Genomic DNA, 16613 nt, shown 5'->3' with positions numbered 1-16613 from the left:
CTACACACCCATCAGGTCTGCCAAAATTTCAAAGTCTAATGTGTCAAGCACTGGTGAGGACACAGAATAATAAAAAATCTTACATATATGCACTGGCAGTGTAAATTTGACATCATCTAGGAAAGCTAAAGATAAACATACACATCTTATCATCTAGTAATGTTAGGAATAACATTACTATAACATTATTCCTAACATTATACCCTGAGAAACTGAACTATATCTACACACATACACACATACACACACACATACAAATATTCACAGCAACATTGCTCACAATAGCCTCAAATGTTACATGCACAGAATGGATAAGTTAATTTTAGTATATTCATACAATGGAACACTATACATCAATGAAAACGAGTGGACAGCTCTATACATCAGCATAGATGAATCCCATAAAAAACAAATATTCAGCTGGGCATGATGGCACAAGCCTGTAATCCCAGCACTTGGGAGGCTGAGGCAGGAGGATCACTATGAGTTCAAGACCAGCCTGGGCTATATAGTGAGTTCCAGGTCAGTCTCAACTATATAGTGAGGTCCTGTCTTAACGCCCCCCCAAAAAAAACCCAAATGTTCAATGACAGAAATAAGGCATAAAACAAAACAATAGATATGGTATGATTACAGTTATGTAAAAACTGCCAGGTATGCCTATAATTCCAGTACTTGGGGGCCAGAGGCAGGAGGACCACCCCAATTTCAAGGCCAGCCTGGGCTACATATTGTAGTTAGTTCAAGGCCAGCCTGAGCAAGACCCTATCTCCAAAAAAATTTTTTTGTGTGTGATACATTACTTTGCAAGTTTGTGTGGAAATGTATTCACATATACAACTTGGGGTATAGACTGGTATACTGTCTATATACAGTTGAAATATCTATCAAATTTAAAATGCATATTCCCTATGATGCAGTAGTTTACACCTAGGAAGTTCTCTTCTTGTACTATTAATATACTCACAAATATGAAAAACTGCATGTGTACAAAGATATTAATATGGCCTTTTTAGTATTGGCAACAGATGGGAAATATCCCATCTACCCAATAATAGAAGACAGTTAAATAAATCACAGTCATGTAGATAACTACGCAGCCATCAAAAGGAAGAAAGCAGCTTCACGTTCTGGCATGAAATGATATATGAAGATCTATCATATGAAAAAAATATAAAGCAGCATTTATTGTATGTAACTGCTTGTTTAAATTTTTAAAAGAATAAATGTCAGCTTTTATATTTTTAAAGAATGTCTGTAGAAGAATATCTAAATTTTATACTGTGTGCATTATTGCTTCCAAATTCATTTAAAAATCTTGAATGTATATGATTCAGGAAAACAGGTTCAATTAGATGAACACTGAAGAAATATAAGGAGGTCTTGGTAAAGATGTTAAGGGAACTACTGCAGAGTTTCCATGCACAGTGCTAAGAGTTTATTTTTCAAAAATTCTAATTCTATATCAGAATACAATACTTCTTTTGAAACACACTTATCAGTGGCACTGCTCTTTTATAAATTATCCATGATTAGAATAATTATTTTAGGGCAAAACTGATACAAGGGAGGAGAACAGAAAGGAAGATGAACTTGAAGGCCAAGCTCCAGTTTCACTCCTGGTATAAAAGCCTTCCCAGGGTTCCCACACTAACTTTGTCTTGCAAAGAGTATCCTTCTGGAATAAAATGTAGCATCTAGTGTGGAAAGCAGGGAGTTCATCTGACACAATCATCTTTGTCACTTCTTTGGTGTCTTGCGCAGTAACTAGCATAAAGAGAGTGCGCGGGATAATAACTGCCTCATTTCATAAATACATGGGACATTTATGCACACGCCCTATTATCCTATATAAGGTGCTTGGAATGGGAAATAGAGACCATGGGCAAGGGCAGAGATTGTTTTTATATATTCTGAAATTCCACAAAACCTGCCCATCAGTGGACACACAATTTAATTTTGTTGAGCAAAAGAATGATTCAATGTACCAATAAATTTGAAATATTTTTCTATTCTCCCTCTTACTGATTCAGTACTTTTCCTCTGAAAGATTCTTTGGCTTGGTCATGTGTACTGGCAGTTCCTAGTAGTTTGGGCTAGAAATAATGCAACAAATGTAGTGGTCTGGACTTCAGTTTTCTATTAGCCGCTGGTCTTCAATTTAAATGTTAAGCAACATACCTGAAATGGCTTTGTCTTTGGGAGTTTTCAATAAATTTTTCATAAATGCAATAAAGGATCCCTCTTGACAATCTATGTGGAATAAGGCATAAAAATTGGGGCTGTTCTTACTGAGGTTGGGGCTGGTGAAGAGGGCTACAGAGGTAAAATGGGCCAGAGTCCACATTATGGATTTCTGATTCCATGATGGGAAGTACCTCTACTTACCACACTATACTCCTCTCCAAACTCCTTCACATTCTTTGTTGTTTTTAGAAAAAAATTTCATCTCTCTCTCTCTCTTTTTAAAAAACAACTCCCAATATCTCAAAATTGACCATCTGGGCTAATATTAGCGCACAGGGAAGGTACTAAAGAGGCAAGTAAGGTGCTTTGCTTCCTTGTTTGTTTTGCCCACAGTCACATACTCTAGAACAGTACACAGCACATCATAGAGCTCAATAAGCAGTGGATGAATTAATGAAGGAAGTAAAAAGACAGCATAAACCAAAATCTTTTTTTTTGTACTGGGGATCAAACTTGGGACCTTGCACTTGAGAGGCAGGCACAGAAACACTGAGCTAAATCCTGGGCCCCCAAAATCTTAAGGAAAAGAGAAGAGAAGGAATTTTAATATCCTTTGTTGCTCTTAAATCAACCTGTTCTCCACATGTAAGTAAGAAAGAAAAAACAAAGTGAAACTTTTAAAACTCTGCTCTGCAGCTGAAAGGACACTAGCTAACAGGAAACAGGCTTCAGACACAGTAAAGACGGCCTCTTTTCTAGCACATCACAAAGTTCAGTACAGAAGCCAGAAAGGGGCAGAGTGCAATGTAGATAACAGCCTTCAGGAGAAGTCCACACCCAGCACCTGCAAAGTGCCATGCAGATGGGAGGAACAACCTCCTGAAATTCTAGTCAGTGTATACAAATAAATGCCTGCAATTAGCAATTTCAAACAGAGCCAAGTAGAGCATGAAGAAAGAAAGACAAGAAAAAGAGAAAGAAAAGAAATAAAAAAGAAACAACATTTTGAACTTGTAAGACAAGTTTAAGACTCTTACAAATGGGGAAGTAGAAAACCAGTAGCCCTGGTACAAGGAAATGACTGTTTCAACACAACCAACGCCATATCCACATGAAACAAAGCAAAGAAAAAGTAAAAGATTGATTTGTGTGGGGAAAGGTCTGGTTGAAAACAGCAGTGGACGTCTGCGATGGTCTGGTCTCTGTAGTTCTGCATCTTCTTCTAGCAGTTTTCTCTCAAAAGGAAGAACTATCAAGGCAGAGTTAGCTGCTCCTCTCAGCTGGCACCTGTGACTTTCTTATGGAAGTAGGCGGGAGCCAAAAATTCTGTCCTCGCTGTGGCTCCTAGCAGACGCCAGCATGGAGGACATTTGGATTTGCTTCTCAAGGCAAAGTGAAATAAACAGAAGAATATATATCACATAGTTTCTCTTATGTGAGAAACCCAAAATATAAATAATTTAAAGGAAAAATTAAAGAGAAACAGGGAGGTAGACTTTGTGGAGATGGGAAGGAGATATGGTGAAGGAGGATGGAAGGGGCTGGGGAAGGGGGAGGAGAAATAAAAACAAGATGCAAGATGTATATGCACCAGCTCCTCAAGATGGATGTAATTATTATGCATTGTAAACGTGCCAACAATAAAAAAGTTCTGCTTTTCAGAAACAGGGGTCACATCACTTCACCACAATGCCACACACACTTGATTCACCCACGTCCATTATCCACCTATCACACCTGTCACGGCACACAGCTTGGCAGAAGCCTTCGAATCCAAGAAGTGACACAAGCTGCCAGGCAGTTAAAACTCAAGCAAAAATTTTCAACATATTCTCAAAGTCAGGAATCAGGGTAAGATTTGCCCACTAGTAGGCTTTCTCCCAGAACTCTAGATTCTGGCCACAGGTAACATATGCCACTTGTAACACCTTAGCACATTCAGGTAACAGGAGTTCTAGCTACACAGAACTACAACTTCAAAGCCACAATCAGTCTGCTCCAACCTACTCTATTCTTTGGCTCCACATGTTGCTGTATAGTAAAATTTCTGCTTGAAGTTTTTAAATGAGCTAATGTTCAACTTGCCAGAAGAGCTAACATTTGAAGAACGGTATTTCCCACAGTCTGCTTCTCCTGTTAGCTTTGACACGGTGCATTCAGTCATTTTGTTCTGCACAGAAATAACTTTCCTGATGCCCAAAGAAAAAAGGGTGACATGTCAAGAGGTCTGCGGAGAATACTGCAGCACTTTCCCTGAAACTGCTCCTTCCCGCTCCACTTGCAGCCTTCCAGCTTCCTGCTCCTTCCATCCAACATCTCCCTTCGTCCCCCGCAAAACATGTAAGGCTAGAAGTGTACTCACTTGGGTCCTGTTTGCCTTGGGCTGTCGCCAGCTAGTCCACTTTAACATCTCGGCTTCCTCTCAGACTTGCTTCTCTTTCACCAGAATTTTAACAATAAAATAAAATTTCAATTCATGCAGGGCTGGGGCTGCAGCAGGGCTGAGCTGGTTATGGAAACTCACACCTTCCAGGCAGTTCGAAAGCAGGGATCGGCCTTACTACATCCCAGCATTCATGGCCAAGCTCTCAGAGCCCAACAGGAATCTGCCTGGGAAGCTGGAAGACTGTCTGGGGCAGAATCACACCCCCCCAAGGCCGCAACGTGAGTCACAAGTACTTTGTATCGAGCAGTCTGTGATATGCCTTGATACTTGCTGCATGCCAGCCCAGAAACATGGCCTGGGCTGCAGAGCTGTGTCATAACTTACTTTGGGGCACTATGGATTTGCTGGGGCAGTGTGAGGGCATGCAGGAGCAGGTGGAGAAGCGGGTAACAACAATGATTTTTGGTGCAAGGATCAGTAAGCTGAACTCTCAAGGTTACAATAAAAGTACTATTTTAAATCTGATTTAACAGGCAGGAGAGACTAACTCGGGTTTGGGTCTTAGGTTTGCCATTAACTTGGTATGTGCCTCTGCACAAGTCACTTTATTCATTCTAAACAGGACGGAGTAGGGCTAAATGATCTCTGAGCTTCTTTTCTTCCCTAAGATTCTACAATTACCAACTCCAGACTGACTCTGCATCAAATCTGACCTTTGACCACTTTTGCAGCTTTCACACACAGACCAGGTCTATTGGCAAACGGTCTTCTCTAGTTTCCCTATTGCTGTAACAGATACTTGCGCAAGGCTGCGACCTAGAATAAAGGTATGTTGTGCAGGAAAGAGTTACTGAACACCAGGAGAGGATGTCTGCGGTTTTCTGTAATCACTGGCTGCTGTATTGTATGAGATTTACTTGCCTTTTGAGAAAACTGACAATTTTAATGAGTTTCTATAAATGAGAATACTATGTGAAATGATGTAATCAGGAGAGGTTTTGTCCTGTGTTTTATTCCCTTTGGGGGTGTGCAGCAGCTGGAAGCCAGGCATCATATGTGAGGAAGCTTTCATTTAGAAGGGAACTTGTGGCCTAATTATTGATGAATCACTGAGGAAAGGATGGAGTTGAACTTCTGGGAGATGACAGAGCAGCCAGAGAGAAGGGGCTTCAGGTGTCCTGAGGACTCCGGGCTCCTCAGCCCTTCTCCTCCAGCCCTCTGCCCACTGCAGATAAGACAAACAATGGAACTCTTCTAGGAAAACATTATTTTCAAGCCTAGTCTAGGACTTGCATTGTTGAAAAAACTAAAAAATGAAATGAACACCCCAAACTATATTTTGGGCTTAAAAATTTAAAGTAGAAGTGACATTTTTCTTACTTTGGACAATCAAGATATTGAGAAAAATCAGAATACTTCCTAGTTAAGATTTATACAGTAATTATAACCTAATATACAATCAGGTATGGGGTGAAAGTGAGAATCAAGCTTAGAAAGTTCAACTTCATATGTATCCACTGCATGCCTGGTAACAGGAAGTGCAGTTATAGACTCTTTCCAGGTATTTACCTAAGGGTTGGGAAATGTTTGTCATTCAGTGGGAGGCAGCACAACCTCACTCCACCCAGGACTATTCTATGAGGTCTATGCCCACTGTGTCAAAAGGCAGAGTAATACAAGTGCCTCCGATCCTACTTTAAGACCCAGGATTCTTTCAAATTCTCATGTGCCTTTTAAAGGCTGTTTGCAACAGGTTAGCAACTGTCCAGGGAGCACAACTGCCCACGATGTGTGACAGTGACATGCTGGAGACACAGCCTGGGTGGGCTATCTCAGTGTCTCTTAAGAATTTGTCACGCAGAAAATATTACCTGGTATGAACTAAGATTTTAATTAGTCTGCAGTTCCAGATGTTTGGCTTTTTCTTCAGTGACAAAACACAGTAGTATGTGACTCCTTACAACTCCAGGGAGCTTGTGGCCTATTTCCTTGTACAGCAGTGCCCTGCAGTCACTACAGAGACTTACCTGGGCCTCCTGTAGTCCAGGTACTCTTTTAGATAAGATCTTAGACGGTCCTTCAAGACCCTGGGAGGGAAGGAGAATCCCTGACTTCACTGTATAGAGGAGGAGACAGAGGCATGAAATGGTGAAGTAATCACTACTCAAGGACAGGCATCTAGGCAGGTCGAATCCCCGTGCGATTTCAAAATGCAGCCTCTTTCTATCCTATGTCCCCGCAATAGATGCTTCACATCCCAACCAGATCCTTTCCTGCCAGTGCAGCTGCACCCAGCTCTTGCACCTGGTGGCTGCTCACAGCTGCCACAGAAGGCCAGGTCTGATGCTTTAAGGCTGGTCAAGTTGGTGTGATTCCTGTGCTGGGGCTTAGGGAGGGACTGTACCAATCTGGACTCCAGCTGAGACCTCATGCATATTTATTTATTTGCTGCTCCTTCCCTACTGGACCCCCGGCAAATTTCAGTACATCCCAGGTAGTGATCTTGATAGCGGACTCCACTTCTAGAGAATCAGACATATGATGCTTCCTTTGAGTAGTTAGTTCTCTATCCCTATTTTCTGGGCTGTGTTTTCTAGTTATGATTTCATTTAAATGGAGAGATTCCATTTTTTTTTGGTCAGTAATCTGTCCCAAGAAGTGTTTTTTTAAAAAATTATTTTCATCTCTAACACCATTAGCAGTTGTTTACAGAAGCCATCATTTCTTTTCTGGATTTTTCCTTTTCCTACCTGTAAGAATATAAACTAGAGGATGGTAGAGCCTTGTCTCTCTAACTGCCGTAATCTTAGCATGAATAGTATCTGCCACAGAGCAAGTCAGGGCTCTACACAGTCCATGAAGAGGGTTAGAATATGCCAATGGAGGGGCTTCATTGGAGGGGCAGAGGATAGGTCCTCACTATCCTCAGGGTTACACCAACACAAGTTTACATCCTCACCAATGCTCCAGTGTAGGAACTTCACCTTTGCCAATACACCAGCACAGGGACAGGGCCCTCTCTCTGACAACCACCCTTGCACATAGTATGCACAGGTTTATTGCCTTCTGATAATCCAGGTAAGGATATAGGGGAGGTCTCTTCTCAGAAGGCTGCTCCACCTCTTTTTAAATGGATCAGGTTGTAGCCCATTATCAAAGGAGCACCAATGCTGTGGGATTTAACATTGCCCTTAGTGTGATCCTTATCATCTCTGCCTTCTTTCCCAGTTAACAAAACAAAATTTTGATCATAACCAACTACACTGATTTGACAATTTTGATTTTAAAAATCACTGAATTAGTTTTTTAAGCTTCCAGTTTCTCCAGGAATTTCACTGTTCCTTTAAGGACAGCAGCATTATCAGCCCACTATCTAATTCAGGTCACATGAGTTTGTTACCAAAGCTTCATTCAAATCACACATCAGCCCTGGGATATTTCTGCAGTGTTCTTTCCTTTATAATTTCTGCAGAGAACAGCACTTGCAACTCATTTTCACTCGTTTCCTTCTCTTCAGCTAGTCTGGGCCTATCTAGAAATTCACAGTGATTTCTGGATGGATTATTAGGATGGTTTTGTAATGTTTAATTAGATAAACATGTATTGAGTGCTTCTAGCAAGCGTCCCCTAAATACATGTACCAGGTTCATCACATCACAGTGTGTGGCTGCTTTTATACTATTAGCTGGGAATTATTTGGCAGGCATCCATTATGTCAAAGGACAAGATTCTTCCTTGCTGCCATATCATTTTTCAGCCTTGCTTAACTAGACTCAAAATTTTAGATTTCTTTGATGTGTGGTTGCAAAACCTCATCATTTGATAAAACACACCCAAGCAAAGACTCTATAGTTTTTCTATTCAGAGTAGCACAAACATATTTCCGGGCAGGCCAGGGAGGGGCTCCAATCTTTGAAATAAAGCTGGCCTACTCTTTTGCCTTCAAGAAACAATTTTCCATTAGAACAGGCCTAAACGAGAAGTATCTAGGTCCAATAAAAGCAACTTTGGGAAAGCTGTTCATGATATTTACTTGTTCAAGCACCTATCTTGGCTTTGTCAGAGCTTAAGGCAGAATTATTAATAGTAGACTGATTCCACATCAAGGCGGGATTTCAGACAACAGTCCCAGCTCCTCTGCTATGAGAAAAGTAGTGAAATTTCCTTCTCTCAAGACCTCAAAGAAGAGTCACACAAGGAAGTTTTCAAGTGTCAAACCCTGAACACTGGCCTTCTGAAATGAGAAAAGGGTCTGCACAATGGTCTTCCATCTTCAATCTTGCAAAAAAGTAAGAAGCCATAGAAGGTTGTGTTTGTCCAATAATGTTGGGAGGTGTAGCTCATATGTTGGATGAAATAATTTATATTTAAAAAATAGTCACACAAGGAAGTTTTCAAGTGTCAAACCCTGAACACTGGCCTTCTGAAATGAGAAAAGGGTCTGCACAATGGTCTTCCATCTTCAATCTTGCAAAAAAGTAAGAAGCCATAGAAGGTTGTGTTTGTCCAATAATGTTGGGAGGTGTAGCTCATATATTGGATGAAATAATTTATAATTAAAAAACATGCAGAATACTGGGATGGGACTAGATGAGAGAAAATCTAATAGACACAAAGTCATACAGCACTCAGGTTACTAATTCACTTACCAAATCCATAAGGAAAGTATGGAGATCTTATGAGCCAATAATGGACACATGTACTAAACATGATGGATCATCTTAGGGAGAATTCTGAATGTAGCCCTAGATCAAGAAGCTATGTTCACATTAGCTAGAGCATATGTGCAGAACATATACCATTCTAGAAACCCCATTTTATACAGAAATTACATACTGGAGGAAATCCAGGGGAAAGCAACCAGGAAATGAGAGGATCTGAAAACATATTAATATAAAGAACAGCGGGAGAAAGTGAGGACTTTTAACCTAATCAGAGGGGTAAAAAAAAAAGACATGACAAGTACTTTGTCTTCCAATGGCTACAGCTTTAGAGGTTACTAGTGGTTGTGTGGTAGGAACACTTGCCTTTTAGTGATGAATTATAATCCATTAAATAATAACATAACCCATGAGCTAATACTAACAAGAAGTATCTAATCCTGAGACTCTGGGGGCTACCAAATGAACAGGGGAGAAAAGCCTCTCTGTTTACAGATTGGTAAAGTGAAGTGATACCACTTTAGGTCTAACACAGAGAAGCTGCTGATAATTATTAAAAATGACGAGGCGAGAGGCCAAAACTCTATTCAAGAACTTGCAAAGATCTTCATAGTTTGATTAAAAATTGTGTTCTCTTATTCATAAGACTCAACCTTTGTTTCTCTTCTCATAGGGGAAGAAATTGGCTTTTACTGAATCTACCAGCTACCAAGTAAAATCATTCTCCTTAATCTTCCCAGTGACTCCATGAGACAGTAGTAGTACCCTTGTTTTACAGACAGGGGAACTAAGCTGTGATAACATATGCAATGTGACCCAGAGATGTCAGAGCTGGGATTTGAACCCAGGTATGTCCAAGCTCCTGCCCCCATACTACAGACAACATACAGAGCAGAGGAGCGGTACCTGCAGCACAACAGCTGCTAAGTGAGTCATTAATGGTTACACTGTCCTCAGCTACCAGTCATTCCTCTATATCAGAACAGGAAGACTAAAGTACTTTCAAAGAAATACATTGTTCACATGGCCCTTATTTCTGTAAGGTGTCTCTGCCTTGTCACCTCCCAAAGCCACCCTTGTTTGCCTTTCTATTGAAACCAGTCCAGTTTACCTGAAGCAGTCCACTTAACTTTCCTTTCTCCAGAGTTAGTTCACCTGCCCACTTGGAAACTGGGGCTCCCTGACCTTCTAGTAGAGACAGGAAGAAAATGGCCCTGTTTATAACACCTATGAATTCAAGATACCAATGAAGGATTCACTGACAAAAGGAAGCACATGGCTGGTCTATTAATACTGCTCTGTATTAAAGTGTGAGAATATTTTAAATTACCCTGCATGGTCAGTGACAGGCTCTCTATTTTGAAAGTGTAACTATTTAATGGTGATTTTCCAGGTTTTGTATTTGAAACATGGAATTTCTCACCATCTTCCCATCTTGTCTGCCCTTATCTCCTAAGGCTAAAGAAGCTGGGTTCTCTAGCTTATTAAAGCTTTCTACTTGGAGGTAAGGAAACTTCTTTACTTCTAAACTTCTTTGTATATTTTAAAGTAGAGTGTTTATATGTTCAGCTAGCTTAGGCTGCCTCTTAATCCTGAACTTCCCTGCAACCTGGCACTATGTACCCTGCATTCATTCATTTAACAAATATTTCCTGAGCATCTATGCGTGCTGAATGCCAGGAGCAGAGCAGTGACACAGACACACACAACCCCTGCCCTCAACAGGGACCAATGGCATGGACTACAGGGACAAACAGGAAACAAAAATCACAGATAGCGATTTACATTCAACAACAGTCCACATCTTTCTATAGTGTCCAGCACAGAGCTCAGCAAGAGATGCCTTTACACAAATAAATAGCTGATGTTTTTGAGGAATGTGCAGAAAGACTGACCAGTTGAACTGACTTTATTTTTAATTTTGAGAGTTCAATGCTTCAACTTGTACAGCGACAGGAAGGAAGACATGACAATGAATCAGGGTCTCAGTTCTAGCTCCTGTTTTTCCATTAAGGACTATCACATTCTTGGTGGTTCACTCCATCTCTGAGCCTCAGTTTCCTTACTAAAGGAAAAGTATAAGTACCAGGATCTCTCATTACTAATGAAATGCCTAGTGCCAGAAGTTTGTGTTCTAATGTTGCCTCACTTACCTTGCCAGGAAGAAAAGGAATAGCTGAGCCCAGGTCTTCTTAGGAGAAGTGGCCCTAGCAGAGGGGGTCTACACAGCTCTTGGGAAGATGGATTAACTAAAAGCGGGAAGGGATGAATTCCCAGGACTATGAAACTTAATAGTCTATGTTTGAACATAAGCAACCTTGTACTTTGCTTACTACTCACTGAGTGTTCAAAAAGAAACATTTTCACTTTTGGGTATCCTAATTATAAAGACAACAGATCAGGGAAACAGGAAAGTACAGAAATATTTTTTTCTGTATGTTTTTATAAGTGGGAAAAAACTAATTTTCCATCCATTCCGATAGTAAAAAATGGCTTCAAACCTTGAAGATAGCTGTTAGAATGACTGAATGTCCCTGAACATTAGTTAATAAAGCACGGTTACAGTGATTAGGTGCTGTAATCTCAGCAGGTAAGAGCACCGTCCCTATGCTAAGGTCTTGGTGACTTTTTTTCATAGTAAGAAAAAAAATTAGGAAAAATTCTAATGAATATAGATCGTCTTTAAAAATATTCATAATCTTGAAAATTTAAATGAAGTAAAGACACACGCTCAAGGCCGAAGGTGCAGACCAACACTGGGTCTAAATAAATGAGGGCCAGAGAGTCTTTGGAAAGTTGTAGCTTCATTAACAAGATAATTAATATGCAGATAAAGGTCACCTTTGGACCTGGGATGAGAAAATTCAAATAGGCTAGGACATGGACCCCTTCCTCCATCTGCTGTGAATTATGATAGAGATTGGGTTCCCCAAACTGCTTGAGCAAACAATGGAGTCTTTGTACTAGCTCTCTTACTGTGCTCCCTGCAGAGGTCCTAACCTTCTTGCTTACTCCAAGGTGTGGGAGAGCAAGTGACCAGGTTTTCTTATGACACCTACATCCTTTATATAGTACTTCCTGCTCCTTCCATCTCTCAGGACCTGAGCTTCAGTAACCTGGCCAAAGGAGGGCATCATTCATTCACTAGAGTCCCTTTGGATAAAAGGCTCTCGCCAAGCAGCATCTCTGTGGGCATTTCCCAAAACACTAGTCTTGGTTTAATTTGAGATGAGCCCCACTTAAATTATGATAAATACAAACAAGCCACAGCCACTGGGGTCTCAGGAAACTATCCCAGCCTCAGCCCCTCTGAGGTCCATCCTCCCAGAAGGCAAAGCAACCCAAGCAGCCCAGGTGGGGCATCTGAGAGAGAGAGAGAGAGAGAGAACAGATACCCTGCCCCTTGAACTATTATTCTTCCTTCCACTTCTGTATGAATCTCCCAAATGAAAGTACAGTCCCGTTCTCTCCCTTTGCTGGCACAAAGAGCCAGCTGATTCCTGTGCACTGGCTACAGAGTGGGAGGAATCTGAGGGAAACTGTCCAGGGATGGCTAAACCAATAAGAAGCCTTGGGGAAGAAAGGTTGGGACTCTGTCCTACCTTGTCACTGTCCACTGTATTCTGAGAGGTCCTAGAGGCAATGGAGATGGTGTCTGGCTGGCTGCTCCCATCACCCTGGCTGTCGATATCCTCCACTCCGTCCCTGTAGAAAGAAGAGAAAAAAACAGGGGTGGGGGTGGGGGGAACCACTGTGGGTTTAGAGCACACAAGGATTTCCAGCTGGGCTGGCACAGCAGCCCCTCAGCATCTCTAGCAGGAATTTGTGTAAAACTGACCTGCTAAAGGGAGCAGCCTTACATGATTTTGAACTATGTCACCTTTTGTCCTTGGTAAACACATAATCACGATGTTAATACCTGAACTACAAAAGGACTCCTTTCCCATAATGCCTCCAGTCTATACTGCAGGAGGGACAATTACAGAGAACTGGAGATGAGCCTATATACTAAAATGCATAGTAGAAAGGTGCACACCCCACTTAGAACTTGGGCATCTATCTAGCTGACAGGGTCATTTTCAGTAACCCCAGAGTTCAGGGTACCCAGATAGTTTTCTGTATAATGTAATTGGAAGTTAGCTTATGGCTGGCCTATAAAGAAAACAGAATGGATAAGATGTTTTTCTTTTTTCTCGAGTTGGGGTCTTGCTGAGTTGCTCAGGTTGGCCTTAAATTTCTGGACTCAAGTGATCCTCCTTCCTCAGCCTCCAACATGGCTGGGACTAGAGGCATGTGCCACTGAGTATAAGATTTATTTTTCTTATGTTTCTTCTGCTTAAGGAAACAGGGTGGGAATTTTCTCCATGAGAGATTATTTTTGGGAAGTTCTTGATTCTGGATCCTCACCTCACTGCCTTCCTTTTGGTGGGCCTCATTGATCCCATGCATGTTTGTCGTGATTTCTTACTGGCACGGAAGGCCTACAGGCACAGATTCCACAGCAGCTTCTGCATCAGCTGTCTGGGCTCCTGGGTTTGACAAGACGTTCTCCCCAGTGCCTCCCTTCCTGTGACCTGTGACTATGTAGTTCCACCCATGGAGTTCTTTCAAATCTGTGCTGTAGAGTGCACCCCGATTCTATGTTGAACCCAGAGCCAGGCACCAGAGAGACTGGATGCCTGTGAACTGCTAAATGGGGAAACTCGGGAAATGGGGGCCAGGATTGGAGTTAGCAGAGGAAACCACAGATCTTCCTGTGTACAGTGTTATGAAAATTACACTGCTGATGCTTTTTGTGGAAAAGTAATGACATTTGGAGACCGGAGAACTCAGAGCTGGAGAATCTTATGCCACGACCAAGACACCACAGATAACAAATCCACCTTACAGCATGTAAATAATCATAATCTGGTGTCTGTGTGGATATATGTGTGCATGCAGATATCCCCAAGTGTGCATCTGTACATACACAGAAAAGTAGTTTCATCATCATCATCTGATGTACATCATCAGAAAAAGTAGTTTCTCCCATGCAGAACATTTCTAAGTTGACTGCTGTCTCACCACCATTTGTGGGCTCAGGAAATGCCAACTTATTTTAATAACATAAACCACACATTTGTAGGAAGGGAAATATGCTGTAAAAAGAAATTATGTGATGCATTTTGAAACCAAAAATAAAAGACTTTTAGATCATCTGTTGTTTTGGATTATCTGGGTTGCTGCCCCCACCACTGTAGATATTGAGAGCTGGCTGTACTTTCTGCTGTTCTGGCCCATCTCAGGCCCTTCTGGTCCACTCCAGATGAAGCCAATTCTGGAGTGAGGGGCCCATCCAGGAGTGTGGGAGGCACTCCTCAAGCCAATCCACTCCTCCAGAAACTCTGTCCCCATATTTAGAGAGCCAAGATAATGGAAGTACAGACTGCCAGGCATTCTCTGCAGCCTGTGAGATTTCTCTCTTATATCAAGGACAGAGAGAATGTGGAGGGCATTTCTGAGACATGAACTTCTCATGTTCTAGAAACACTCTGAATCTACTAATCTAGAAATAGGGGTTTATTTCAGAGTAACCTTTGCCAAGCTCACCTGAGTTTCCTTTCTCACCATGGTCCAGGATAATCCATTCCTTATTATGGTTTCCTTTCTGTCTTCTTTGTTAAAGTACAGGCATTCTCTACAGCACGGTCTGTTTCCAGTGTTAAACTAAGTCTACCCCTAGCCTGGACCCAGCACAGGCACATGAAATCAAAATGGCCTTTCTTCCAATATAGTTATAATTGGTTTTTCCAGTATGGAGGGGTGACCTTATCCTGACCATGTGGACTTGGGGCTATGGGCTTCTACCTGATGGATGCATCTTTACTTCATTCATTTAGTTGCCACCTCACTCAGAATAATGTGCCCATTTCATAGCACTGTGGTGGCTCCTTGTCTTTTTTATACTGGGTGGGACCAGAAGTCAACTAAATTCTCTGAACTTAATCCAGAAGGAAGGAGGACAGAGAACATGGTACCAATGACCATCACTCTCAGGATACTATTCCTGCTGTATTTTTAAAAATGTGTGCGTCATTTTCATATGCTTCCCTTTGAGGTGCCCTTTAGTACAGTCATTCTAAGTATCAATGTCACATGGAGACCTGAGGAAGCAATTTGTAAGGAGTCATCCACTGGTTTAGAGAAAACTCGGATTCAGAAGGGTCAGGAGAGAGTCGAGAAATAAGTCCTTTTCTGCCTGACCATATTGCTTACTGCAGGAGAATGAAAGTGTGGATTTCATGGTGATTACAAGAGCTGCAATGAACCCCCACCAACCCACCCCACCCGTTACAGTGTAATTCCTACTTTCTGACCAGTCCACAGAGCTCTCCACTCATAGCTCAGCTCTTTCCCAAAGCCTTTGCCAGGCTCTCGACAGCCACCTAAAATTCCCTTTGAATTCTTACAGAATTTACCATCCCTACAAATGTCACTGTCCGTGTCTATACCATGCATAAGATGTGATGAGTACAGATAGTTCTGGAGGGAACTGACTACTCTTATAGTTCTTTTTCTCTTCCAGTAGCACCTAGCAGAATGTTTATCACATAGGAGGTGCTAAATGAAATCCTGTCACACTTAGCTGAGAGAAACTAGTGAGAAGTTTAAAGATAAGCAGTTCACCATAGGTGGAACCTGTGGAACTCCCCAGAACACCAACTCCTCAGAAGCAAAGGGTCACCCCACTCCCGCTCCCAGAAACGTATGAGGCAGACAGTACTGGAAGGAGAGATGCTGGTTACCTCTTACTATTGTTCCTCTGTTTGGCTGGTGTTTTGGGGAGCTGAATTGGCTCCTTTAAAGCTCCTTTTAGGTGAATAATCCTTTCTTGAATCACTTCTCGAATATTCTTGATCCATTCCTGCTTGGTTTCAATGTTGGAAGCCTAGAGTACCACAGGGAAAAAGTTTGAGAACCCTAACTCCTGTTGCCATGCTAAAATGGTTGTCCAACCTCCTGTTGGCCTTAGCTATTATTTTCAAGGATACCAAATGTTTGGGGAGTTTATTTCTTACTTTATATTTGGAACTTTTCAATCCCAGGAACATGCATCCCTAATGCTTAGAATAGAGCTATAACTTCAAGAATCAGAAAGGGAGTTTTCAAAATACTTTATAACCCATAACATACTAACCAGTCATGATGTTTGCCCTGGGGACAGTACCTGGAGGCCTCTGCTGGACCCAGGATTAACAATGGAGTTGCTGGATCCTGGGGAGGCCAGGCTCACTGGGGGTGGGTATCATTTAAAGACAGCCTATTCATCAACTAGCATGGATATGTGCCACCATGTCCAATACCTACCACAGCCACAGAGGCTCATACTGCCTGGAAGT

The 16613-nt window shown here is 41.7% G+C and overlaps 1 protein-coding gene across 18 annotated transcripts in view; it reads right to left on the bottom strand.

Moving 5' to 3' along the window:
* Kalrn (kalirin RhoGEF kinase) overlaps positions 1 to 16613 on the bottom strand; it is a 584665-nt gene that overhangs the window by 194508 nt on the left and 373544 nt on the right. For 17 of the 18 annotated variants that reach the window (XM_010618178.2, XM_010618187.2, XM_010618192.2 and 14 more), the window contains exons 32-33: positions 16020 to 16162; positions 12837 to 12939 (exon numbers count right to left, since the gene is read on the bottom strand). In XM_010618178.2, coding sequence (XP_010616480.1) covers positions 12837 to 12939; positions 16020 to 16162 — 246 coding nt within the window. Of the gene's footprint in view, positions 1 to 4549; positions 4862 to 12836; positions 12940 to 16019; positions 16163 to 16613 lie in introns of those variants that run through there. The other variant, XM_033768073.1, reaches the window with a different exon arrangement.

Source organism: Fukomys damarensis, unplaced genomic scaffold (genome assembly GCF_012274545.1).
Source record: "Fukomys damarensis isolate Sample0158 unplaced genomic scaffold, DMR_v1.0_HiC HiC_scaffold_24, whole genome shotgun sequence".
NCBI classification, from domain to species: domain Eukaryota; kingdom Metazoa; phylum Chordata; class Mammalia; order Rodentia; family Bathyergidae; genus Fukomys; species Fukomys damarensis.
This window is presented reverse-complemented; position numbering and strand designations above follow the sequence as displayed.